At 38.6% G+C, this 25407-nt stretch overlaps 2 protein-coding genes across 2 annotated transcripts; one reads left to right on the top strand and one right to left on the bottom strand.

The window, feature by feature from the left end:
- Positions 1-2792: 2792 nt before the first annotated feature.
- bend3 (BEN domain containing 3) lies at positions 2793-13486 on the top strand. The gene is made up of 4 exons (XM_088625741.1): positions 2793-2930; positions 5163-5217; positions 8149-8369; positions 8881-13486. The coding sequence occupies exons 2-4, from the start codon at positions 5166-5168 to the stop codon at positions 11134-11136; spliced, it is 2529 nt and encodes an 842-aa protein (XP_088481867.1). The 5' UTR covers positions 2793-2930; positions 5163-5165; the 3' UTR covers positions 11137-13486.
- A 2797-nt stretch (positions 13487-16283) lies between these two features.
- On the bottom strand, positions 16284-25145 carry mtres1 (mitochondrial transcription rescue factor 1). Its single transcript, XM_088625740.1, has 4 exons — positions 25007-25145; positions 21726-22185; positions 21058-21130; positions 16284-17577 (listed from the first exon to the last, which is right to left on the bottom strand). Exons 2-4 carry the CDS (start codon positions 22175-22177, stop codon positions 17395-17397), a joined length of 708 nt encoding a protein of 235 aa, XP_088481866.1. The 5' UTR covers positions 22178-22185; positions 25007-25145; the 3' UTR covers positions 16284-17394.
- Between the last annotated feature and the right edge of the window lie 262 nt (positions 25146-25407).

Raw genomic sequence — 25407 nt, 5'->3', positions numbered from 1 at the left:
GGGCGCCGTATAAATGGTTGACCCTGTGCTCTGACCCCAAGCTTCCCTCTCCCTGTCTGTGTATCTCATGGAGAGCAAGACGGGGTATGCAAATAGTCAAATTCCTCATGCAAGGAATTATATATGGCCAATAAAGTGATCTTATAATTCAGCGTGCAGCCTGAAACAGACTGACACCTAGCAAAGCAACCCAAGTGGATGCTGGGGATGATGGACTCTGAAAATCCCTTTGAGTATGAGAAACGATTAAACCACTACTGTCTCTCCTTGCTGAGGCCGTTGGGAAAATGGGATTGAAGAAAAAGGATGTGTTTATCTGCGTTTGAAATCATAGTGTGATTTAGACGTATGATTAAAGGGACAAATGGATAACAGACACTTAGGCATTACTATACTATGGTGCTCTCTTGCTTTATTCCTAACATAGGAATACAAAAATGCAGATGTGTAGCTGTGTGGGAGAGAGGAGTGGGAGACTGGTGAATTAAATAAATTGGGAACACGAAAACAGAAGAGGAAATTCTAACAATGAAGGGACCTACCATGAAGTGCCTTCATGAGCTCATTCCAGTATGTCAATATATTTTTATAAAGCCCAGCCTTCTCAATACAAATTGCTTTTGTAATATTGACATAACTGTCTGACAGAAATCTACCACTATGGTATTATCTTATTTATATTATATAATACATATGGAAAATAAACCAACCTACAAATCAAACTAATGTGCTTTACCACAATGTTGTGAGCTATCTAATTCTTTGTGATTGTTTATTTGATTTTAATGTGCCTATGTTTTTCTGATCATAGTCTATTACAGTGCATCTATAACTAACTAATTTTCATATCTTTTTAACTTACAATGCTCTTCAAAACTAATTGGACTACTTTAACACTTTGAATTGAATGTGAAGTATGCTTTTGTTCTAATATTACTAAATGTATATATGAAATTACCCCAAAGTCAAATGGATACTATCTTGTACATATTATTCACATTAATATCATTATTAAAAGTACAAATGTATTGACTGTAAGGCAAAAATAACAGTTTTGACTTTGCTTCTGCAATACTTTTGGAGGGCACTGCAGCATAGTTGAACAAGACAAACTGAGCTAAAAAAAGACCAAGATAAATGCAGCATATCTCCAAAAATTGGGTCTTGTCTATGGCGCGGGATTCATTCTCCACTTCAAGGAACTAGGTTTTCCGGTGGAGAAAAAAAACAACCGAGAAATTGTACAGCAGTCACAAAGTATCTTGCTCTGAAATAAAACAAGCACTGTTCCATATTTACTGTATGAATAAGAAATTGTAACACCAGGCCAAAATTCAAATAAGACCACTAATGTTATTCATAACTAATAAGAAAATGCATGTTTATGGTACATAATTAATATTGCAAGCATCATTTGATTCATCAGGTTTGAGTTACTGTTCATGATCAAATTCAATTGACTTACTGTAGATACCATCAGTCTATCCTTCTCTTTGTATGCCAGACTGCCAGAATGTTGAATGGAAGACTATGACAGACAGAGCAGCTGAAATTACACTGTACTGTGTGGAGGGAGACTGGCCTGCCTGGAATCCCCACTTCGACTTGGTTCCGAAAAGAAAGAAAAATGGCAGGGTCTTGTTTTGTGCACTACAGCCATTATCACCTCTCAGCTGTTAACTCATGTTGATCTGGTCACGTTCTGTGGCTTACTCTTTTTATTTAACAAATATGTACACCCACAGGCAATACACTATCGCCAAATCACAGTTTTGCTTTGATATGCATATTTCAGTCAGCTGTGTCTGAAATTCAAATAAGGTTTCTTTTATTTGTGCGTTTGATAACAAGGATATGGTATACTAAAATATTCAATATACAGGAGTAATACAGTATAGGCTGAAGAATCAATTCTGAAGATCTAGGATTTAAATACAGACTAACACTTATAACCTATACTAAGGTATTACCTTAGTATGTTAGAAACCTGAAAAGATCACCTACTGTATTGCATAAACAAACACACACAATCTCGGGTTATGTTATGAAGAGGAACCTACATTGTCACATGGAGTCTAGATTTTCCTTTTCCGCAGCCACAATGCAGACTAATTACTTTTACTTTTAGTTGTTATTCCATATACAAGTCTCGATGTGCAAGCCATTCTAGTTCTATAATTTAACTATAGTATTTGGATGATATATTTTAAACAAGACGACTCAAAAAGAAAGATGTGCGTCGATAATAAGAAAAATACAAAACCCCAGGGTCTTAAGACGCCCGTAAATGATTAAAGAGTAATTTTCACCTTGACAAGAGAGGTAAGACATTTCCCGCTAAATCAGTTCCGTGTCAAGAAGGGCAGAACACCTGTTGTGAAAAAGTCGGTCCAAATAGTTGAAATACACATCTTATCTTTCCAAACGCGTAAGCACTGTCAAAATGACAGGGATTTCCCCCAAGTGATGTCTTCCTCTCTGCAAACACAGCTGAACGCACGCTGCATGATGCTCAGACATGAAGTGATGGCAAATATCAATTTTTGAGTCAGATTATCTCATCAATGAAAACAACTTCTGCATCAACTATTCAGAGAAATGTGAAAAATACATATTTGGCGTGTCACTATATCGAAACGATATGCAACAAAACCAAAAAAGAACAAAAATGTACATTTTTTACTCAGCATCCTTATTCTTTCCCACACGCAAACGTGACCAGAACTTTGGCTTGCCCACAGTAACCCACAGCTGTGCGGAAATGACACAGCAGGCGAGTGCCGTCACGTCACTCGAGAGGGCACAGACAAGAAAAACACGGCGGACAGTAACACGGACGACACTCAGGCGTGTAAAAAATATACCGTGATGCGAGGAATCGGACATGCTCGCCGAATTTATTAGTTTGCAGGCTACGCCAGTGTTCGAAGGTGAGTTCGGAACTACTCAATGCTTAAGCGCTGTGCAATAAATCAAAGAGGGGAAAAAACTCGCCCGTAGATCTTTTTCCTGCCGCGTCACGCAAAGAGAATTCCATTATTAAAACAGAACCCAACAACAAAAAAAGACCAAGTGGGCGTGGGGTGGGCTTCTGCACTGTCGTTTTGGGTACGGATCGTGCTCTGGAACATCTGTATCCCAAGTTTTATGTCGTAGAAAATATGAAAAAGTGCGATGAGAGGATATCCCTCTCGGGTTGTTGCGGTTCGTGGGTTGCTAGTGGAAGAATGAGGAAGTGGAGTGGTCTGGAGTCTGGCGAGTTTCATCTGTGTGCGTGTGAGTGGAGTCACAGCGCCTCCACGGCTCTGCTGAGGAGATCCGCTTACTGCAGCGCCAGTACAGAATATAACGTACTGGTGCTGCAAATGGTCATGTTTCAGTTAGGGAGCCCTTCATAACATTTAAATAAGAGTAACTAGAGGAAAAAGGTCAAATTTCTGACCGATTTCTGGGTTTAGGGGATCTGTGCACAATATATCGCAAATCTTAACTTGAAGAACATGTTATAAATATCCTTTTTTGCGTCGAACACAGAGGTTCGTGTTTAAGGAGTCGACATCATGTTTTGATATGCTTAAAATGTCCAAAAATATTTTAAATTCAAAACAGAAGCACAAGCACATGACTTAAGCTTACAGTTACCAAACTGTATAATGAACATTAGCAAAAAGCTCGTTAAACACTCCTGTACTAAAAACATACTTTGCAATTAACTATATTTGCTAGGTCATAGAATTATAATACCGTGCTAACGAGGATAACGGTATTTTTCCTACTGTAATAAATTACCTTGTAAAACACGTTCATACAATCAACTCCAACAATATAATTATCAAATTATATGCCAGCTGAGTTGTCAAACTTTGAGCTGTGAAAGTAAGCTTTGCAGACAAATGTGAACCGGTTTATTTCTGTAATGGGCAAGAACTGTTGTATTGTATCCTTTTGTTACTATTAACAGGTGCGATATTTTTGTATGATTCCATAGGCTCATTGCGTGCCAAATTACCCGCAGTCCACAAAAAAACAGTTGAAAATTTTTATGCTGCATATTTTTGTGTTTTTAAAGACAGAGGTCACGTACGAAATAAACCCAAATATTGAAATGCACCATGATGAAGACTTTGAAGACATTGAGATGCACCATTTTGTGTTGGCAGTTTAGGGGGAGTTAGTCATAATTGAAATAAATTCTCATTCTGGAACATATAAAAATATGTTTAAGAATGACAGTAGTCCAAGTGAAACCGACATTCTGTATGCAGATCTGCTGTTGACATATTTGTGTTTTCTTGGATTATATTGTGCAGTACTACGAAATACTTTGAGTTCAGGGAGAGAGAAATCATAAAATGTGTATAAATAAAGAAATCTTTAAAACTAAAACCATGTGCTGTGTGTAACCCATGATTGAAGAGAATTGGCTTAGGGTTACAGAACTACTGTAGTATCTCTTAGGTCTTTGTTGTTACTGTCTTCAAAAATTGAGTCCAGTAAAGATCTGCCACAGGCATTTGTGGGCATATTCTGAAGGCCTTAACAGAGAAAGTTAAATATGAAAGAAATTTGAAATGTCTGGCATTTCTACTGCAGAATAAATAAGCACATAACATAACTAAAAAAACTGAAGGTTTATTCCATGCTGAAAAGAAAAGAGACACAATATTTCGGGTGTGAAGCCTTCTTCAGGTGACACCTGAAGAAGACAACAATGCTGTGTCTGTTCTTTTCCCCTCAGCATGGAATAAACCTTTACCTGTGCCTCACTATTTTTATAGATTCATCTATAAGGCCATGGTATCATAGATATTGTTTTCGATCCTCAAAAGCACTCCAAAATGAAATGCATATGATTAACGCCCCTTGCGCACACACAAAATAGGCTCAGCAAGTTCTCACCATTGAATGTTAGTTTTCGGCCTAATTTCATACATAAATACAACATGAAAGTGGAATTTAGGATTCTAGCCTGCGTAACACCAGTACTGTTATGTCATAAGTGAGAAGTACATGAATGTGGTTTTACAAAAGGCCTGAAACCTTGATCACATTGGTGATGAAGATTAAGATGAAAGGGACTACAGTACGTAGTTCAATGTCAGTAAAGTTCTGTAGGCGAACTGTGATTCAGTGTTGTGCGTTTGTGGTTGGTGTCATTTTAGGTCATGTACTGTTCTGAGCATGGGGAGACGTCAGATGGTGAGGCATCAGAGACAGGTAAGCATGTTCATCATCTGACCCTGGCGCGTGACAAGACTGAAGGCCTGTGTGTTCAGTGCTACCAGTAAGAAACAATGCAAATAATCTACAATACAAGGACCGGCTACTGCATAAGGATTCATCATTCAAACCACAGCTTGTGGGGATACACATCCTTGTTTGTCAAGAGATTAGACGAAAAGCATGGGTAGGATTTAAATTAAATCCTTTGGGATAGATCCTCATTATAATAAAAAAAAACTTTTGAAATCCGTCCATTATCAGAAGGCCACTCCTTGAAGCCAAGGGTGTGTGCAGGGTAACACCCCACACAGGATTCCAGTTCATCTTAGGGTACTCGGACTCAGAGAGGTGGATAATGCCGGCGTCACACTACATGACTTTTCTTAGGATTTCCAGTCGTAGCCTTCATTTACAGAATTCTAAGAAAATCACAGCGAGTTGTAGAGTTGCAGTAATAATAATAATATATAATAATAAACTTTATTTTATATAGCGCCTTTAAAGGTGGCTTCTCAAAGCGCTTTACAGGATGACAATAACAATAAATAAGAAGACTACAACAATAAATAAGAAAAATTTCACAAGACAGGACACAATTATAATTACAGCAATACAACAATGACAATAGAGGAGACCGTGGAAGATGGTATTAAGAAGAGCAGAGGGGTGAAGAATGGAACCAGTTAAGTAAAGGCTTTTCTGAAAAGGAGGGTTTTGAGTCTGGATTTGAAGGAGTTTAGAGAAGGTGACTCTCTAATATCCTTGGGCAAGGAGTTCCAGAGCTTGGGGGCATAGCAGGAGAAGGCCCTGTCGCCCATACAATGTAGACGGGCTTGGGGGACAGTAAGGAGGGCAGAATTTGAAGAGCGGAGGTTGCGAGGTGGGGAGTAGGGCGATAAAAGTTCAGACAGGTATTGAGGTGCCAAGCCATGTAAAGCCTTGTAGGTGAGCATGAGGATTTTAAAGTCTACGCGGAATTTGACCGGAAGCCAGTGCAAGGACTCCAGGATAGGAGTAATGTGAACACTTGCACTAGATCTGGTCAGGATTCTGGCTGCTGAATTTTGGACATACTGCAGCTTGTTCAGAGTACGCACCCGTTACCATCAGTTGTGTAGTGCGACACCCCCAGCGACCCAGTCATAGCACTCTTAACAGCCCCTAAGACTCTGCGACTGGCTGTGATAAGTTGATGTTACGATGTTACATTTTTTCAAGATGTTTATTTAAACAGGAGCACCTTCGGTGTGGAGTTGGCATCTTCTCCCATGTTTGTGAGTGGCTGCACTGAGTGAGTGCCAGTTTCCTCCCACTGGCCAGACATGGGGGATGATTAACTGCTGTCTCTGAAGCCGGCGTCACACTACATGACTCGACACGACTTCTAGTCGGAGAGCATGTCAAATTTCACGACTGCAGTTGCTGAATCTCGCTGCCTTTTCTAAACAGCTCGACCTGCTGCCCCCTCTGAAAGACACAGTCATTCATAGAATTATTGAAATGGCGGATGATATCAAAAGTACGCTAATAGAGCACGTTAAGATGAGCAGATGTTTTTCACTGCAATTAGATGAGTCTGTAGTCGATTTGGCCAATTCGCTCGTTTACGTTAGATACGAGTTTGAGGGTACGTCCCATGAGGACTTACTGTTATGTAAGCCGCTACCAACAGGAACTACAGGAGAGCACATATTTCAGGTTCTGAATGAATTTATCGAAGAGAATGGCATCGACTGGATAAAATGCGTCGGAGTTTGTACAGACGGTGCTAGAGCGATGACAAGCCGACACAGCGGTGTAGTTGCACGAATTAGAGAGGTTGCTGCAGAAATGAATGGGCGCATTGCAACATCCACTGCAAGACCTTTGCCGTCAAGAAAATGCCTGACGATTTAAAATCTGTTAGACTCTGTTGTGAATTGTATCAAGGCTCGAAAAATGAATTCACATCTGCTTTGCTCGACTAAACAGGCTCACTGAAATGGTGCTTTTTTATTGTTTATTTTCATTTGCTGTTGTTCCTGTTTTTTTCTGTAAAGGGTTTTGAGAAGCCACCTTTAAAGGTGCTATATCAAATAAAGTTTATTATTATAATATGTATTATATATGTGTGTGAGTGTGTGCGCACATGCACGCTCATGTTGGTCATTGAGAATTTCTGGGGTTCCTATGAGATGATGACTTGTAGGTGGTACTTGGATGCTTTGGTTTGATCAGGGGTGGTACTTGGTCCAAAAAGTTTGAGAACCACTGGTCTAAACTATTCACATCCTGGGACTGACTAGGTTAATAGACTTGTGTTTGACTGTGTTGTATAGTACAGTCATAACAAGAGTGGCCAACTACTGTCCCTGGGAGCTTTGCCTTGTTTTCTGTCCATTCTCAGCACATTTGTGTTATTTTTCCAGGTTTTGGAAAACAAAAGATACAGAGCACTCTGCTTCTAGGAATTAAGAATTAATATAAGAAGAAGTTGCAAACAAAGAAAAGCATTGGGAAAAATCTTTCTCGTACTTACCCAGTTTAAACACTAAAAAACACAAACGGTTTACTTATAACAATTACTTTGTTACTCACTATGAAATATGATCATCAAGAGCAGGGACACCTAATGAGCCAAAAAAAGGGACAAAGTGATTCTTGCAAACGGCCTGCTCTGTATATACAGCAGAAGGATCTTGGCTGTGAAGGACTATTGTTCCTCCTGTTTTCTAATCACGTTTTCTGCTATACCCAGGCAAAACATATTCCTTGTGATGCATCAAGCACTCATAGTTTTATCATGTTAAACTTTAAGGTCCAAAACCTATAGCCGATAAAACATGGTTCCTAAAACAGAAGCAGTTCTTTAATGCTGAAATAGCCCCGTGTTCAGGTACTGCCCACTGAGGAAAAGAATGACTGTGTTTGCGTGCTTCTCGGCAGAAAGAAGACCCCTGCGCTGTGTGAAAATGGAGAGAGTCATGGAAGAGGCGGCTATCGAGTGGTCCGCAGGCTGTAATACACCTGAAGGCAGCATGGAGAAGGTGCTGTGCAGCAGTGTGGAGACGACGGGCAAGAGGGCCAACACCCAGATTGTTGTAGACAGCCCGAGCAGTGAGCAAGAACAGCTCACCAGCGTAAAAAGACAGAAAGTTTCAGCAGAGGTAAGTGGGAAGAACACCAGTCAGGCAGTTTTCCTGAATCCCAGTTCAGTCATTCCACATCTTCAGCAGTGGTTTCATGCTGCATAACGTTACAGCAGAAGAACTTAGTGAAAGAGAAAGAAAACTGGCTGTGCTGGCAGCCTTTTTCAGCATTGGTCAGGGTTATTTATTTTATGCTGATTCTAGATAAAAGCAGAAGAGTCATGGGAGATTACACAAAAATAATCGGCAGAGATGTGTGTTCACGCTAGATAAGCTTCACATTAAGTTGTGCTTGTAAATGAAATGTTTCATGCCACAACATAACGAATTACACATCTGGAATCACACTCCTTTTGAAGGAAAACTCTTGTCTTTTAGAGCGGAAAAATAATTCTGATTGAAGATGATTGGTAATGTACCATAAAACAACAATTCGACACACACACACACACACACACACAAATAATTTCAGCTTGCATCAGAAAGCCAGTTTTTGTCATGGGGTGTTAATTTGTTTTTTACTTTGAAGGGGAGTAAAAGCACAGACCACCTGCAGGAAGTTCAGACAAGCACAGACTACACAGGCAAATCGAAGACTTCACTTGTGATGTCACCCGGTGAGAACAAGGACTCTTCTACAGAGAAAACAATAGCATCTTACAGGAAGCCTCTGTACAGCATTTCACACAAAATCACAGAAAAGAAAAACGCTTCTGGCCTCGATCAGCATTCACTGCACGAAGCCGGAGACCGAGGGAACTACAGCAGCCTTTTATTTCCCAAAATCACTGGGGAACCGAACAGGAGGGAGCCCATCATAGCCATGGCTGCCACGGGCAGCGAAAGTGAGTCTAACATTTATTCTTTGATAGAAAAAATGTTTTTTATTCTCAACACGCTGAACTCCAGCATGACCCAGCTACATAGCAAGGTAGACTTGCTTTCGCTGGAAGTGACGAGAATTAAGAAGCGGATCAATCCCTCCGAGCTGGTCGCCGAGTTTCAACCCCCCGCCGAGTACCAGCTGAACACCGAGGAGCTGAAGCAGATCATGGATCAGACCTCGTCGGCGGGGGAGCTGGCCTGCAGGCTGCTTGTGCAGCTTTTCCCTGAGCTTTTCACAGTGGAAGACTACAACAGGAACTGCAACGCCTGTGGGATAGTGAGCAAGAAGAAACTGGATTCGCTTCATTTGCAGCTAATCCGCAACTACGTGGAAGTCTGCTACCCCTTGGTCAAGAACGGGAGCGTCTGGCAGGTGGAGTGCTTGCCTCAAATCAATGATTTTTTCAACCGGTTCTGGGCGCAGAAGGACATGGAGAGTGGACAAGTGTGTAAGAAGGTGACTCCGGGAGCTCATGGTTACGAGCCCGATCAGAGCCAGAGCTGTCACTACATCGATGACGAAGGGCAGGATGAGAGCCTGTCATTGGATTCGAGCAACAACATTGCTGCCTCGGATCTAATGCTGGATGCCCAGGACGTTGTGGAATATCTTGATGAAGTGTCTTCTCCTGGGGATTTTGCAGTTTTCTTAATGCACCGCCTTTTCCCCGAGGTCTTTGAACAAGGAAAAACAATGGAGGGGTACAGTTGTTACAGCGGTATGGGGAAACAAATTCTCGATTCTGATCGGCTCGAAATAATCCGGAAGTACATGGAGGCGTACTTTCCAGATATTCAGGAAGAGAACTGGCTTCAGCTGTGCATGCAGAGGATGGAGGAGGAGTTGGAAAATGCACATGGAAATGGGAGCGAGTCTGAAAATGCCAGGGATGAGAGCTATGATTCGTCTAGTTTACCTGATGATGTATCAGTTGTAAAAGTTGGGGACTTCTGTGATTATGATAAACCAGGTCGAAGATCCAAGAAAATCTGGTTGGTTCCAATCGATTTCGATAAAATCGAAATACCACCTCCGGATTTCGAAGTCCCTCTGCAATATGTGCTTACAAAAGACCAGATTAAGAATAACTATGAGTGCAGCCTGTCCATTGGGAACTTTGCCTCCCGCTTGTTAGTTCTGATGTTTCCTGAGCTCTTCACTTACGAAAACCTGAGGAAGCACTACAATTGCAGTGGGTCCCTGGGCAAAAAGCAGCTGGATCCTGTCCGAATAAAACTGATCAGACATTACGTGCAGCTGCTCTACCCTCGAGCGAAGAATGACCGGGTGTGGACGTTAGAGTTTGTTGGTAAACTGGATGAAAGGTGCCGTCGAAGAGATACCGAGCAGAGGCGCTCCTATCAGCAGCAGCGCAAGGTCTACATTCCGGAACCGGAACACCAAGACTTTGTTGGCTGCCAGCTGAACCCAGATCGATTCCGAGAGGAGTTTGAGGTGCCTCCTTTGCCCCCAGAGAGGAGCACGAAAGATTTCTGCAAAATCCCCCTGGAGGAGTTAGCCGTGCCCTCTCCCGATTTCCCCGTGCCTCCCGTTTACCTCCTCTCGGATACAGAGATCAGGGAGATTGTCCAGCAGAGCTTGTCTGTTGGCAACTTTGCAGCTCGTCTTCTAGTGAGACTCTTTCCCGAGCTGTTCACACAAGAAAACCTCAGACTGCAGTACAACCACTCTGGTGCCTGTAACAAGAAACAGCTGGACCCGGTTCGACTGAGGCTGATCCGCCACTATGTTGAAGCTGTGTACCCTGTTGACAAGATGGAGGAGGTCTGGCATTACGAGTGCATACCTAGCATTGATGAAAGGTGTAGAAGACCTAATAGAAAAAAGTGTGACATACTGAAGAAAGCTAAGAGAGCCAATACTGTATCATATTTATGAATGTCAACATATTTATATAAAACATATAATTTGCACATGTTCAAAATGCACAAGTACATAAGCTTAAGTGTGAGTTAAATGAAAGTTATAACACTGCATTGGCTAATGCCAGAGTATTATAATTTTCATTTTATCTATAGTAGAAACCTTATGCCAAATTAATAGTTTTAGCAAATTCTAACCTTTTATGTGTCTAGTATTTTATGTGTCCTTGTTACGCTATTGTCAGACTTGAAGCTGGAGTAACTTTTAGTTCTTATGGACATTAATAATGCAACAAGCATTTGGTTTTTCTTATACAGGAGAAAAAAAAAACATTATTTTGCCTTAGTGTTGTATGATGTTTCTTCCATATCGTGGATTTGTTAGGATATATGAAGCTGGATTCCAGCTAGGAAATGAATTTAGATAACTGAGTCATTGTCTATCTTATAAGGATTAAGATTCAGCTGCATATAAGCTAACTTCAACAGCAGTGACTCACCCACCTATATGTATTTATTAACTAGTTTATATTTAGTCATTTTTAATATTAATTACTTAGTATTAGCATAGTCAAAAATGTTAGTTTAATGTATTAAATCCCATGCCTGTACAACTTGTGTGAAATAAAACTTGCCCAAGAACTTTTCTGTCGGCTGTAATACAGAAGTATTAATACATCACATACTTATGATTGTTACAGTATGGCCAGTTGTTGTTGCGGCCACAGATTAAGTTCCTTTAAAAGAGGAATATATATATTTTTAAAAAGCAGAATCGCCTTTTTTATCACACACCCACACAATTCAGACTCGCCAATTTTTCTTTACGTCTTGGCTCACGCGAGGGGCGCTGTACCCACGTGGTGGCGGAGTTGCTTAGTCCCGCCCATCGGACCAATCATCCTTTGCTATGTCACAAGCTCCATGGCGACGTTCAGGAGGCTTAGCTCTGATTGGCTGGGAGACACGTCCCTCTCTGTGTCGGGGGATGCCGTTTTGGGAGGAGCCCAAAAGAGTCCTGGCTCACTGATCCTCGCACTGATCAAATCGATACTGTGCTGTGGACGTCTTGTGCTCGGTGCGAGCCTGTTTACTGACAGCAGGCCAAGAGAAGAAACCGGTTTGGAGTGCAGAAATATATGGAATGAATCAATGCAAAATTATCTTAATAAATATTCCTAAATTTGCTAAATATTCAGTTAGAAAAAAGTATATCTTAATATTTTTACTTTACGTGATGACAGCTTTTAAAGTTTTTGTATTTGTAGAATTTGGGGCGTCCTAAGCCTTAACTGAGCTTTATGAATATTTTCTGATGTGTAGCTTAGATATTGTTAGCTCCTTTCTCATATTATCAAAACATAATTACAACATTATGGTCTAGGGTAAATTAAAAGTAAGAAATTATTTGTATATTGCAATTATATTATTCAGACACTGCTATATGGCCGAATTGTCAAGCACATATGCCCTTCACATAAAATTCCCGTATTAACCTTTTTTCTACTTAATACTGTAACGCATACGGCCACCATTGCAGGTTGTTCAAGCCGGCTTACCAGCGCGGTGACATCACCGCCCTTCCCTGTGAATAGCAGGGACCGCTGCCGTCGGGCTGACCGGGAGATTTCCCTTTAGCTCAACTGGCTGGGTCCCTGTTGAGTGACGCCGGAGGCCCGGGTTCGAGTCCCCAACGGTGGGGGGCCGACCTGAGGTGGCAGCGGCAAGGGCCAATACCCACATGAACCCTGGAGCGTTACAATACTTATGTGGCGCAGTTCTGTCACTCGACTTTATTTACTTGTAAGCTCCCTTGGAAAACCGAGCTTAAAATACTTACCATCGTTGACGTTCAAGCTTGAATTTTCTTTCATGACGGCCTTAATATGTTTGTTTATGCTATTGAAGCTGCCTGAAAGCATCTTTGTCAGAGGTTCTGCAGTGACTTGTGGCCTCACCTTTGCTCCTTTCTGTTTTCTGTCCAGCTTTTAATTAGCAAAAGTGTTAAAATTAATCTTGCATTGAATTGGATGATAATACAGTATTTTTTCAGGAAGACAGTAATTGTAACAAAGATATGTGGGTTTGAAATGTAAAGCTGTTATAAAAAAAGTTACTTAGAAGTTAGAATGCACATTCTGAACCAAGTGGTGGTTATGGTCAGTTTTATTGTAGTGCTTTGTGAGTAAAGTGATAATCCCATTGACATTTAGGCAAAGGCCTGCGTCTGTTTGGTTTTAAGGCCCTGCTTATTACAGTAAAAACCCTTCCTTGTAGAAACTAAGTGGTTTCATATGTAAGAAGCAAGCAGATAATTTCCTAGGTACTTTCTCAAAGTGTTAAGAATAAAACAAACTAAAAAACAATCATACTTTGCATTTGTGCTTTACACATTGTGAACTGTTTTTAAAACACACCAGATTTTAACTTCCATCACTGGAATGTTATGGGCAGTAATAGCAAAATCTTGAATTTTCGATGCTATGAATCTCCTCCTCCATTTAAAAGGAAAATCAAGCCTTTTAAAACACTTTTAAAAAATTGTCTAATCTTGTCAGTATGTCAAAATAAATCTTAGGATGCTTTAAGCAGATTTATTGTAGCAAACAACTTAGAACTTTGCACAACAGTTGAGGAAACAACCTGTGGTCAGACTACTGTCTGAAAAGAATCTCAGTCTAACTGCTGTAAAAAGAGTCACATGTTAAAAGTTTTATGTTACATATGATATATGAGGGGAAAAAAACGACACTGTTGAACACCTTACCTTTAGAATACAAAAACTCTTCCTGGTTTTCATCTCTCTGATGTCGTGTAATACCCCTTCATAGAAACACTACAGCTTAGTCATTTTGTTATAAAATGTATTGCAAACCTTTCATTTCTCTAATGCCTGCACAAATAAAAAGGTTGGCATAGAGCCTTACACTCCAAACAATGTCTGTCTGAGGATGTCACATACAGTATTTGGTGTAATTGTTCCCCCTAGCTAAATTAACTTGTGCTCTCATAAAAACAACAATATTAAAAAAGCCATTAGCAGTCACCATGACATGAGACCTACAGTTGTGGCAGATTTACTAATAGCCCTTAAGTGTCCAGCAAATCTTTCTACTTAATTTTGTTTGAAGATCCAGTAAAAAAACAACAAAAACATTGTATTAGAAACATTAAAAGTAATTAGGCATTTAGTATAAACTGTACCACATGACTACATTTGCTGTCACTTTTTTCCCAGGAATATTTTAAATATAACTCCATCTAGACGAAATCCAGTTGAACATTTCTTGTTTCTGACTCTTCTTCAGCGTGACCATCTGAAAGTTTATTTTCAAATTGGCACAGTAAGTGATCTTGTACAGAATTAAGCAGCTAATCCTGTCTGCTGAGCAGTGACTAGGTAAAGGGCAACCTGCTCCAGCATGCAAGTGCCACACAGAAGGCACTCCAGCCCCGGATCAAACCCAGGACTCTGTGAGCCAGCTATGCTAGCCTCCCCACCAGCTGTTACATCTGTGCACAATCTTAATACACACATGCAATACAACTCATTCAGTTATGTGCACCATGACTGGTCTTAACTCCACCTGACTATAATGAGCACTTCAAACATATAGTGCGAGTAGAATTTGTTTTTCCCCATTAATGAGGTGCAATATCTAGTATTCAAGATGGTATCATACAGTGTGAATAAAAAAGAACATTTACAGCTATACCTAAATTCTATTAACTATAAGACTATGTCTTATAAGCTGTATATAAGAAACAAAATACATAAGACATAGGCAACCATAACACAAAATGATATAATAGGAATTATAGAATCACAACTATAGAGATGGATGTAAAATGTGTGGATGCAAACTGTCTGGGTCATCCTATAGACAGCCAAATATGTTAACTGTAATTCTGCACTGCATTATACAATCACACATTTTGGTGGAAAAGAATAAATAGTATTTATGGGAAACTTCAATTTTCCCCACATGGCCTGAGAAAAACCTAAGGGAATGTCAAGACCAGAAACAGAAATGGTAGACTGGGTAACGAATGCTTTGTTACTGAATTTGACAGAACTTCTGCAAGATCTACAAGTATTTTATTTATACAGTAATTGTCTTTTCAAACAATCGAATCAGAATGAAGAAGACAAAACCATTCAGGAACTGATTATACTTTGAAGGATACGTGAAACTGTACAGGTTAAGCCCATGTCTACAGCTTACAATAACAATTGAGGAAATTCTTTTAAAGGAATTAAAGCACGGTTTATGAGCTACAGAATATGTGGAGAGTGGAAGCAAAAGTTTACGCAGATTCTCGAAAATCAAAGGGTAAAAAAAGTGTCCCAAATGATGCAACAAATAAATTAAAAATATAAGAGGAAAAAACTTATATTTAAAAAAACAACAGGATTCAATTAAAGAAAATGTATACAATACCTGTGCTTGTAAAGCATATTAAGTCAAGAGAGAATGTAGGCTAAAATAAAAGCAAAATGTATAATTAATAATAATAATTGCTTACACTTACTGTATATAGCGCTTTTTTGGACACTCCACTCAAAGTGCTTTACGGGTAATGGGGACTCCCCTCCACCACCACCAATGTGCAGCATCCACTTGTATACACTACATATACAGTATATAGTTAAAAATACAGGTTACGAAAACTGAGAAAATCGGGAAATAACTGAGTGGATAAATTAAGTAAAATAAATTATCATAACCCCCAACGTGCAAGGATTTTGCCAAGACTATACCTGAGCAGCTGGTATTGTTAGAGGCACATGAATGTGTTGTTCTCTGGCAAAGCTTTGCTGAAAAAAATACAGGTTACGAAAACTGAGAAAATCGGGAAATAACTGAGTGGATAAATTAAGTAAAATAAATTATCATAACCCCCAACGTGCAAGGATTTTGCCAAGACTATACCTGAGCAGCTGGTATTGTTAGAGGCACATGAATGTGTTGTTCTCTGGCAAAGCTTTGCTGAAAAAGGCCAATAATTCAGGCACAGTTGATTAAACAAATATTTATTGACAATGACAATGACAATACACACACTACACAAAGTTCTTTAATAACAGAGGAGGCAGCGGTGTTTTGGGTACCAGAAGCAGACAATAAATCTCGGTACACCGATATGTCGGTGGACATATCTTCTCTTATGTCCACGTTAGAGGACTATATTAGCCAACCATATCTCCAGTCCATCTTTTTTAACTGTAGACATGCCTGGGAGCAGTAGTAGTCTAGGGTTATCCACAAAGTACTGCAGGTTTAAAATTTCCAAGTGAACAACACTTGGTACTGGACTGTAGAATAAAAAAGTGAAGAACAGACTGCATGTATTTTTTTAAATTGAGTATGACTTTTCAATGTTTAAATCACAGGCACACTTCTGTATATCTGCAAAAATCTTTAAATGAATAAAAAAAACCTCCCAGTATTTTACTGAAGTGAAGCTTATTTTTATAGCTTTCTGACCCTGCAGCTGAGCTGGGACTCAGGCTTTGGATTGAGCTATTCCAAAGCATATTTTCTGTGCTTTATAAAAGATTAAAAAAATTAATTTTGCTGTATTACTATAAAAGAATGTGGATGGAGAATTTTATTACAAAATCACTTGATGACAGAAGTCATGTTTTTTATTACTTTAATCTGATGGACCTCAACTAACATCACTTGAGTCTCCTCCCTGGGGATACACTGCAGTGGCCTAGACCAACTTACTGACTTTACAAAGCAGCACACCAAATATGCTATCTCAGTTAAACTGCAAACAGGACATACTTTAGGCACTGTTTATTTGAGATGAATAGTCATCTATTTGTCTCCGTCTTCTATGTATACTCACGTCAACCACAAGGTTGTTAAACCTCCTGTAAACATTCATTCATTATGAGATATAGTATTAATATAAAATCGTATTAATCTAAAATATTTAGACAAAGCTTACATGATGGTATGCACATTAGTTCCGAACCATCTGTATGAATAGAAAAGCATTTTCAACATTCAGTGGGGAAAAAAAAAACATTTAGTGGATAGGGATAACTCATCACCTGAATATTTCACAAAATTCACCAGTTCAGTTCTATTGAAATCTCTGCCCCTTATATAATGTCTGCTAATTTTAAGCACATCTTTGTAAACAAAGGTACTGAAATATCTGCACCTCAGTCTTAAATTTAAAGAGATCTTCAACATTATTGCAAAGCAATACTTGCAAGTATTATTTTTAACCAATAAGAAACAGTTCTGGAAGAACCTTATTGTTTGAAAGCCTCCTGTTTTGGAAGTTTTAGATTTTTCCAGCGCCTCAAAATAACCTTGTATTTTTCACTGTCTTTGGTTTCTCCCGACACCTTTTTGAAAATCACCCTCATGAGTGTGACGGTGTCAGTATCTTTGTCTTCTTCAACAACAAGGTCCAATATGTCTCCAACCTTCACCTACAAAAGACATAAAAACAAAAGCTCTGAATTGCAATACTTCACCTCCAGAACTACTGTAACACAACCATTACTAAGACACTAACTGCCAGATGTACCAAAAAAGACCCGTTGCAGCTCAAACATACCATACTGTGCATTGCAGCACATTTATAAACACTGGTTGCTATGTCCAAGAAAGTATTGAAGAGCTGCAAACTACTATTTACATTTAAAATATAAAACATCTATTGTGAGATTTTAGCAAGTGATGACAACAGTGTGTGAGACTGTTGGAAATAATATATGAGCGATGTTGTTAACAAGATGTGTATAGCCTGCTACACTACTGTCTGAAACAATGCCCCAGTCTATCACACCAGGACCACAACCTGAAATTAATGTCAAAAAGGGAGGCATGAAAAGACAATTATTTTTTCTAACATATCTTAATTTATCTGGCTGACATTTTTAGCCTGTGTAACTTACTTCCATAAAGCTGGGCAATTTCATTGAAGCAATTCAACTGAAGTACTCTTCTGAAGGGTACAACAGCAGTGCCCTTTTGGGCATTTCAAAATTTTCCTCTACAATGCTTCCTTTTCAGAGAAGAAATTGGAAATCCCATAATTCTCTTCCCTCAGAAGGTTAAAAAAAACATCTTTACTTAGGAGTAAACATATCATGGACTAACCCCGAATGCTTGGCTATGTTTTTAATTACAATGTTTGAATCATGTACCACATGTGCATTTATGGAACAGGAGTGATTCTTATTTATGTACAAATTCAGAGAAACTGCTTGAGGTTTTAGCTGCACGTGTAGTTTATTACTCCTTTTATACTGGTGTAATGAGAAATGTTTTTTTTTAAGGCTTGTATTGTATTCTCCGGACTTGCATTTAATAAATAAGCATAACTGGTAAAACATAAGACAATGCATACTGAAAGATATCCGCACATGCTGGCATTGGGTTGATAGTATTGATAACGCATTCCGAGCAGGAAACTGCAGATCATGTGGCTTGCAAGTCTGTGCCAGTTCCTAATTTGGTCTTCACATAATTGGAAGATTATGGTAACGATACTGAACACTATTTCTTCTGTTGTACTAGGATGCACTAATTGTTACCAAAGTCAATCTCTCCTTCATTTGACAATTAAAGCAGACATAGCCAGGAGATGTTATTCTCACAATGACTTTTAAAGTTTTGCTGATTGGATATGCATTTCAAGTTCTTAAATATTTGTCATTTTTAGTGTTGCAATTTAATATATTATATACTCTGTACTTTCTCATTATATGAGCTTAATTCATTCCTACCAAACTACTCACACAGTATAAACTTGCATAAACAAAATTCCCATTACTTCCCACGTACTGTAATAATGTGCAATTGGTTACAGAAGATTTTCTCTCTAACACCCAGACTTCACCTTAATATAGCACAGAATGGTTGCTAAGTTTGAAAGCAATAACATTCCTGGTTATCAATTTGAGTAATATGCTTAAAATCATCAGCTGATGCAAAAACAATGGATAGGAAAACAGTAACACTCCTGCTCATTATGGTACAGTCCTGTAATTATTACAGTCATTAGTAAATCAGGTGGGGAGCTGCGTCAGCATGCGTAGGCTGCAAAGGAACAAGTAATGGGTTTATTCCATGCTGAAAAAAAAGAAGGAAAACACAACGTTTTGGCCGTGGAGCCTTCTGTGTTTTCTTTCTTTTTTCCCATCATGGAATAAACCTATTACTTGTTCCCTTGCGTCATTAGTAAATGTTAGGTACTATCCTGTACAGTATGCACTTAACACACGCAAGCCCTTATTATAAAAAAACATTAAAATGTAATAAAAAGTAAATTCCTTATCTGAAAAAAAAAGAATTTTGGTAATGCTTTACAGGAGCCCATCTCATAACAGTCACATGAAATGCTTAATCGATGAAAACACAGGTAAGAATTACTACCATTTGTGTAAATGAAGAGTCATATATTGACAGTTCCTATAGCTGAATCCAATTTTTGAGCATGAGGTTACATCTCTTTAGTACACCTGGCTATAAATGCAATAAGCTTTTTACATGTGACTTAAATGCAAATCAAAGTGCTTTTGTAGTGAAAGCAATATTAAAATAATTACAAATGAGTAGAGGCCTCACTTTTTTTCAGTAGGTGCAGCTGTGGCATGCAGCTGTTTTTGGAAGAAAGCCCAGAATATCAGATTCAACAACATGGCTGGCTAGCTTGTTCCATACTTCTACAGCCCTTTGTGTAAGGAAGTGATTCCTGTTCTTGGTTTTAAAGGTACTTCCATTCGGTGTTTCTGAGAATTCTGAATACTTGAATCAGGTCTCCTCATAGTTGTCTCTGTTCAGAACTAAAAAGATTAAATTATGTTAGTCTGCCACTGCAGGATACTTATTGAACCCAGGAGCTGCAATGGCTCTTGCATCTTAGTTGAAAATTAAGCCTAATCATTAAGATCCAGAGCTTAGTTTGGGAGAACAGGTCATAATTATTGAAACATTTTCTAAGGTTCATGGGCAAAAGATTTTGTATTTCATACACATATTTCATGGGTTCAACAAAAGTAGCATACCGGAATTTAGATTTTACTATAAACATAAACAGAACTAAAGCAAAAGTGATTTATTTTCAGTCAATATACTGTAGACAGATTCCTTCATACAGAAATACAGACTAAGAAGTGATTTCATTTATCACGATACCATTAAAGGCACAGTAACAACATAATTGTAGAGTAGAACTGGCATTGTTCTCCTCTTTTCACTTAAAGGTTTTTCCTTCTTTATGTAGAAATGAATAATTTACATTGAAAATAAAAATATAGCTAGTTTGTTTTAAGTGAATATTTAATCATTATATCTTACATATATCTATAGTTGTAATTCTAATATTTTGTGAAACTGAAAGCAGCCTTTCCACTTTCTGGATGTATAGAGAGGAACTAATGATAATTAAAGAGGAGAAACGCTAAACAGATATTTTTTATAAATGTGATGGATGATCTACAACAACTCTTCATGTTCGCTGCGCATACTGTATTCAGTATACCTTTAAATGACATAAAAAGGTATTTGAAGACAGCAATTAATGGGAATTAAAGACTGCTAAATGACAAGCATGATTTCCTCTTACAGTAAACTATTCTAATAGTCAAAAACATTATACTTTTAGAAAACATTTGTGGAAGCTTTAAGTAAACTGAAGATGCTTATTACATACGGTGTATTCTAACTCATCATTGTCTAAAACATCTTATATGATTATGTAAATCTTTTTTTATTTGACATTTTACATTTAATGCATTCAAATGCCAGCTTATAAAAAAGTGACATTTATCAAGAAATCTGGAACTTTGAAACATAAAAACATGCTTCAGCTAAAATCCTCAAGGCAAACATAAGATACATTCGTAATTGAATGCCAAATACGTAAAATAACTACTGCTAGATAATAAGAAACAATTACTCACTGTTTTGCTTTTTTTAATAAGTTTTTGTCCATTGAGCCTTAACTTGGTGCTGTAGAATGCATCTTCAACTTTGCTGAAAAAGCAGGGATAGAAGTTATGTTAATAACATCCTAGGTTATACTGACATATAACTTACACTAATTTATACTAATTTACACAATAACTAAATGTAAAACTATAATAATAGATAAATTATTTTCATGATTGGGATTTCAAGCATATTGCACCTACATACTATTATTTATATACTGTATATTAAAGTTGTATGGATATAATAATAATCATCAATGAAATTAGAAAATTAAAAATAAGACCTTCTGAACCCATGATTTTAAGGATTCCATTTGTCATAAAAGCCATGCAACGTGCACAAAATGTTCCCCTGTAAAATTATTTGTAAAATAATTTAAAAAGACCAGTGGATCTACTAGTCTTCCCTGTGGGTAAACTGCTCAATCTACAGAAAATTAATAAATAATGAATAACCATATAGTTTCCTCACAGGGGATACTGGGACCCAGATATTTTTCAGACTCATTACCTTTAAGACTCCCGATAAAACCTGAAAAGCACTGACACGCATATAAAGGGCCATTTATTTGGTGCTGTGCATTTTGATTCCCGTGCTCCCTAGCTTTCTACTGAGCCCTTGTGATGGGATCACTCACTTGCGAGCCATGTCCAAACCAGCTTTCATGATCAGATCATAACGAAAGGACTGCACCGCTTTCTCTAAATCTCTGTAGTCTCTGGGCAGGCCAGGGTCATCCTGGAGTTCCTCTTCACAGTCAGTTTCCTCTGGGTCAGTCTCCTCATCCTCCTCCTCGTCCACCTCCTGGGTCTTCTTTTTACTGCTCTTCTTTGCACTTTTGCTGCCTTTGAACCTCACAGGGAGCACAAACAAGCTTTGATATTGACCTCCAAGCTGGCCTGCACCCTGTTTCCCCAAAACTGATGATGGCAAGAAACATGGGCTCGAAATCCGGCGCTCATGTACTGTCCTGTGCAGCTCACCCGTACATCTCACCCTGCTTGTCACATGACAGGAAGTGTTCTTCCACAGCGAAGAAAGTCCATTCAACCTTCTCCACAGGTGAACCTGCAGCCATAACCCCCTCATGATCAAACCTAAGCACAGGAGACACACACAGCTGCAGTGATTTACGCAGTTTTTTGGTTCGCACATTTAAGGGGTTTGTCCATCCATCCATTTTCTAACCATTTCCTGTAATTCAGAGTCAGAGCCAGGAAGCCAGAGCCTATCCCGAAAAGCAACGGGGGCAAGACAGGATGCACCCTGGACAAGACGCCAGTCTTCCCAGAAACCAGTCTACCCACCACTATGTCTTTAGACTGTGTGAGGAACCCGGAGCCCCCAGAGGAAACCCAAACAAACACAGGGAGAACACACAGCCTCCATGCAGACAGCGCCCCAGGTCCAGAACTGAGGCCGCAATGCTAACCACTGCGCCGCTGTGCCGTTCTCTATGGTGTGTGAACGCTGAAAATAAAAGCTGATGATTTGCATTAAACGCACATTCAAGGACCTTGCCCGGAAAACTGTTTGATAACAACTTAGAAAAACATCCACAGTCAAGAAATTTAGCAAAGAAGTTTAAAATATTATTACATGGATGTTAGCAGCAAAGAAAAAAAAATGGATGAGAATCATCTCCAGACATATGAAAATCACGACCAACAAAAATCACCACCAAGAAATACCATAGCAAAGCAAAATTGCAGGTAGGTTTCTATACAAATTCATTATTTTTCCTCCAAAATAAACCTGACAATTACTGCAATAATAGCTCCTTGACTACACTGATATTGGCTATGTGTAAACATAAATGCAATGTGGCTGTGGCCCATATGTAAAACTAATTGCAGTAAGTGTCAAATCAAGATTTTTGAAGCAAAATTTGATTTAAAAAACGTGATGGAGGAAATCTGCAATTTCCCTCACGGGATCAATAAAGCATCTATCTTTTCCACATTTGTAAAACTGTTCCAATTCAATAACCACAAGAGGGCAGTAAAGATAGAAGGAAATAGTTGTACAGAAAGACACTAATTGTAAAGATATCTTCACATTGTGATAAAAGAATATGGAAAACATAACCATTACACATTTTTAAATTGCACTTCCCTGTGATTATACAGGTCAACCATATAGCTAGATGGTTTATCAGCTTTTCCACAGCAGCAATTAAAAGTATATGCCATGTCATCATCAATTTCAATATGGGGTTTTCCTAAAAAGGTTATCCGGTTTTGAATATTTGAATTTGACTGTGCACCATAGCACAAACTATGTAAAATTATTAAATAAAAATATATACAATTTCTGTAATTTAATTGTATATAATCCTATGTAAAATGATTAAGTTTAATTAGTGGGTTAAACAGATATTCAGATGCTATCACAGCAGTTGACACTGAGTCATGCTGATGGAGGAGTGAAAGTTGCGGATATTTGTTAGAACTGGTTAAAACATTTGTGAAAATGAAGAGTTTGATACAGTTGCAGAATGATTCCTGAGAGCTCTAAAGCAAACTGGTTGACAATGTTTGGTCACTAGCAGTCTGAATATTGAGAGTACAAAAGTGCCAATGACCAATGGAAAGTCAGGTGGTCATCTTAGTTTACCCATAACCACCTCTTATACCTTCAAAGACTGAGCTCAGCCCACCAGACTAAAGAAGTGTACACTACAATCTGGTTGGTTTTGATGCCTCCATTTCGTTACGCGAGCCCATACTGAAAAACTGAAAATGTAATGTGCAAAGGATGATGTCTGTCAAAAATAGATTTCACCTGCTTAAGCCAGTTTGCAGGTGAGGTAGTCTGACATTTGAAAATAAAATGGTGGACATTTTGGTTTATACAGGTTGCCCGTTTTTTCCAAATTTTATTGTAATAAGAATGACCTACCAAGTGTGAAATCAGCTAGCCAGTCAGCTTTTCAACAGATGTTAGAGGTACTGTTTGCACTCCAACAAGAATTTAATAACACTTGAGCTTCAAATCTAAAACCGAACGGGTCATTGATGAAATTCGCCAAGTTTCGATTTTATCAATTCAGTGGCTCCTGACAACCGGATTTCACCATGTATCAGTTGCCTCCAGCATTATACCACCCATGTCGGGAGCTGATCAGATGCACGGAAATCAACCAGGACCAATATGCAAAGAAAAAAAGAAGAAAGAACTTACAACTTGAGCCTGTCACTAAAGAAGCTAAATAACGAAGCCCCTATTAAAACGAATCTACTTCACATTAGTGTAAGTGAATGTGTGTGAGGCATATATAGGTGCATACAAATGATTGGATAAGCAAACATGTCTTCATAATTTGTCCAGGATTTCCCACATTTTTGTTTTAATTTCAGTTTATCTTTGTTACCTTTTAAAGGATTTTCTGATTTAGAGGCAGATTAGTTTGAGGGATTAGTCATAATCCCAGAGATGTTCAAAAACATCAATAATTTATAAGCAACATTTCATTTGCAACCTTCACATTCAACACAATAAAGAAATGCAACGCAAGTACTGGTACCTCGATTCTACAGATGAATAATGTTTTTTTAAACTATACTTCATTGACAATGACAGTTCTTTTAAATTTCAGTCTTCCACTAGTTGGTCTCAGACTATTAACCCTATGTCATTCTTGTTGCTGTTTTACATCATGGTAATTTACTGAGATTTTCTATGACGCACCTGAGTACATAACCTTGAGTAACTCGCCAAAGACGCTAATTGGAAATGTATTTAAAACACTTTTTTATTCTCGTCAGCTGAACCTGAGTTCAGCATGATCCTAAGCACACCCGAATTCTGTTCCCATAAATCCATGCAGTCCCTACACGCTGCATATATGAATTAAACCCACTTGCGTCACATTTATATAAAAATATCGGTCCACGCATATCGTAAACGTGTACTTACGGAACTACGAAAACGGCAGCACTTCAATAACTTCTGGAATTTAAAGCAGCCAGCACACTTAACCTCCCTCCTTTGATACTGTATGTTTTTGCCTCTCTCCTTCTTTGCTCTTTCACCTTGACCAACCAAAGAGAGCAACAGGACAGCTGTGAAAGAGTTACAGCTGCTGTAATGAAACTGAGCCCGCAGCTACAGCGCCCCCTAGAGTCAGGTGTATGTGCGGCATCTCCTGTACTATTTGAACGTCTTGCCTAGTCCCACAAGATAACTCAAAAAACATATAAAATAACATAAAAATGTATACAGTTACCAGAAAGTAATACGTAAATAGCACATGGCATAATGTGAGTTTGCCGACCATTTTTAACAATTTACACACAAAAATAAAGTCTTCGAATAGC

This window comes from Lepisosteus platostomus, chromosome 3, assembly GCF_059453375.1.
Source record: "Lepisosteus platostomus isolate fLepPlt1 chromosome 3, fLepPlt1.hap1, whole genome shotgun sequence".
Classification (NCBI taxonomy): domain Eukaryota; kingdom Metazoa; phylum Chordata; class Actinopteri; order Semionotiformes; family Lepisosteidae; genus Lepisosteus; species Lepisosteus platostomus.
The sequence above is the reverse complement of the archived record's forward strand: the minus strand, read 5'-3'. Positions and strand labels throughout refer to the sequence as shown.

Bases quoted from the DNA above. Each gene is read 5' to 3' on its own strand.
- mtres1 (XM_088625740.1), bottom strand. From the start codon at position 22,177: ATGAGGGGGTTATGGCTGCAGGTTCACCTGTGGAGAAGGTTGAATGGA. The intron at 21,131-21,725 runs GTGAGTGATCCC...CTGCTTTTTCAG, and splicing joins GGTTTGGACATGGCTCGCAA to CAAAGTTGAAGATGCATTCT. The intron at 17,578-21,057 runs GTGAGTAATTGT...TGTCTTTTGTAG, and splicing joins TTATTAAAAAAAGCAAAACA to GTGAAGGTTGGAGACATATT.
- bend3 (XM_088625741.1), top strand. From the start codon at position 5,166: ATGTACTGTTCTGAGCATGGGGAGACGTCAGATGGTGAGGCATCAGAG. The intron at 5,218-8,148 runs GTAAGCATGTTC...GCTTCTCGGCAG, and splicing joins TGGTGAGGCATCAGAGACAG to AAAGAAGACCCCTGCGCTGT. The intron at 8,370-8,880 runs GTAAGTGGGAAG...TTTACTTTGAAG, and splicing joins GACAGAAAGTTTCAGCAGAG to GGGAGTAAAAGCACAGACCA.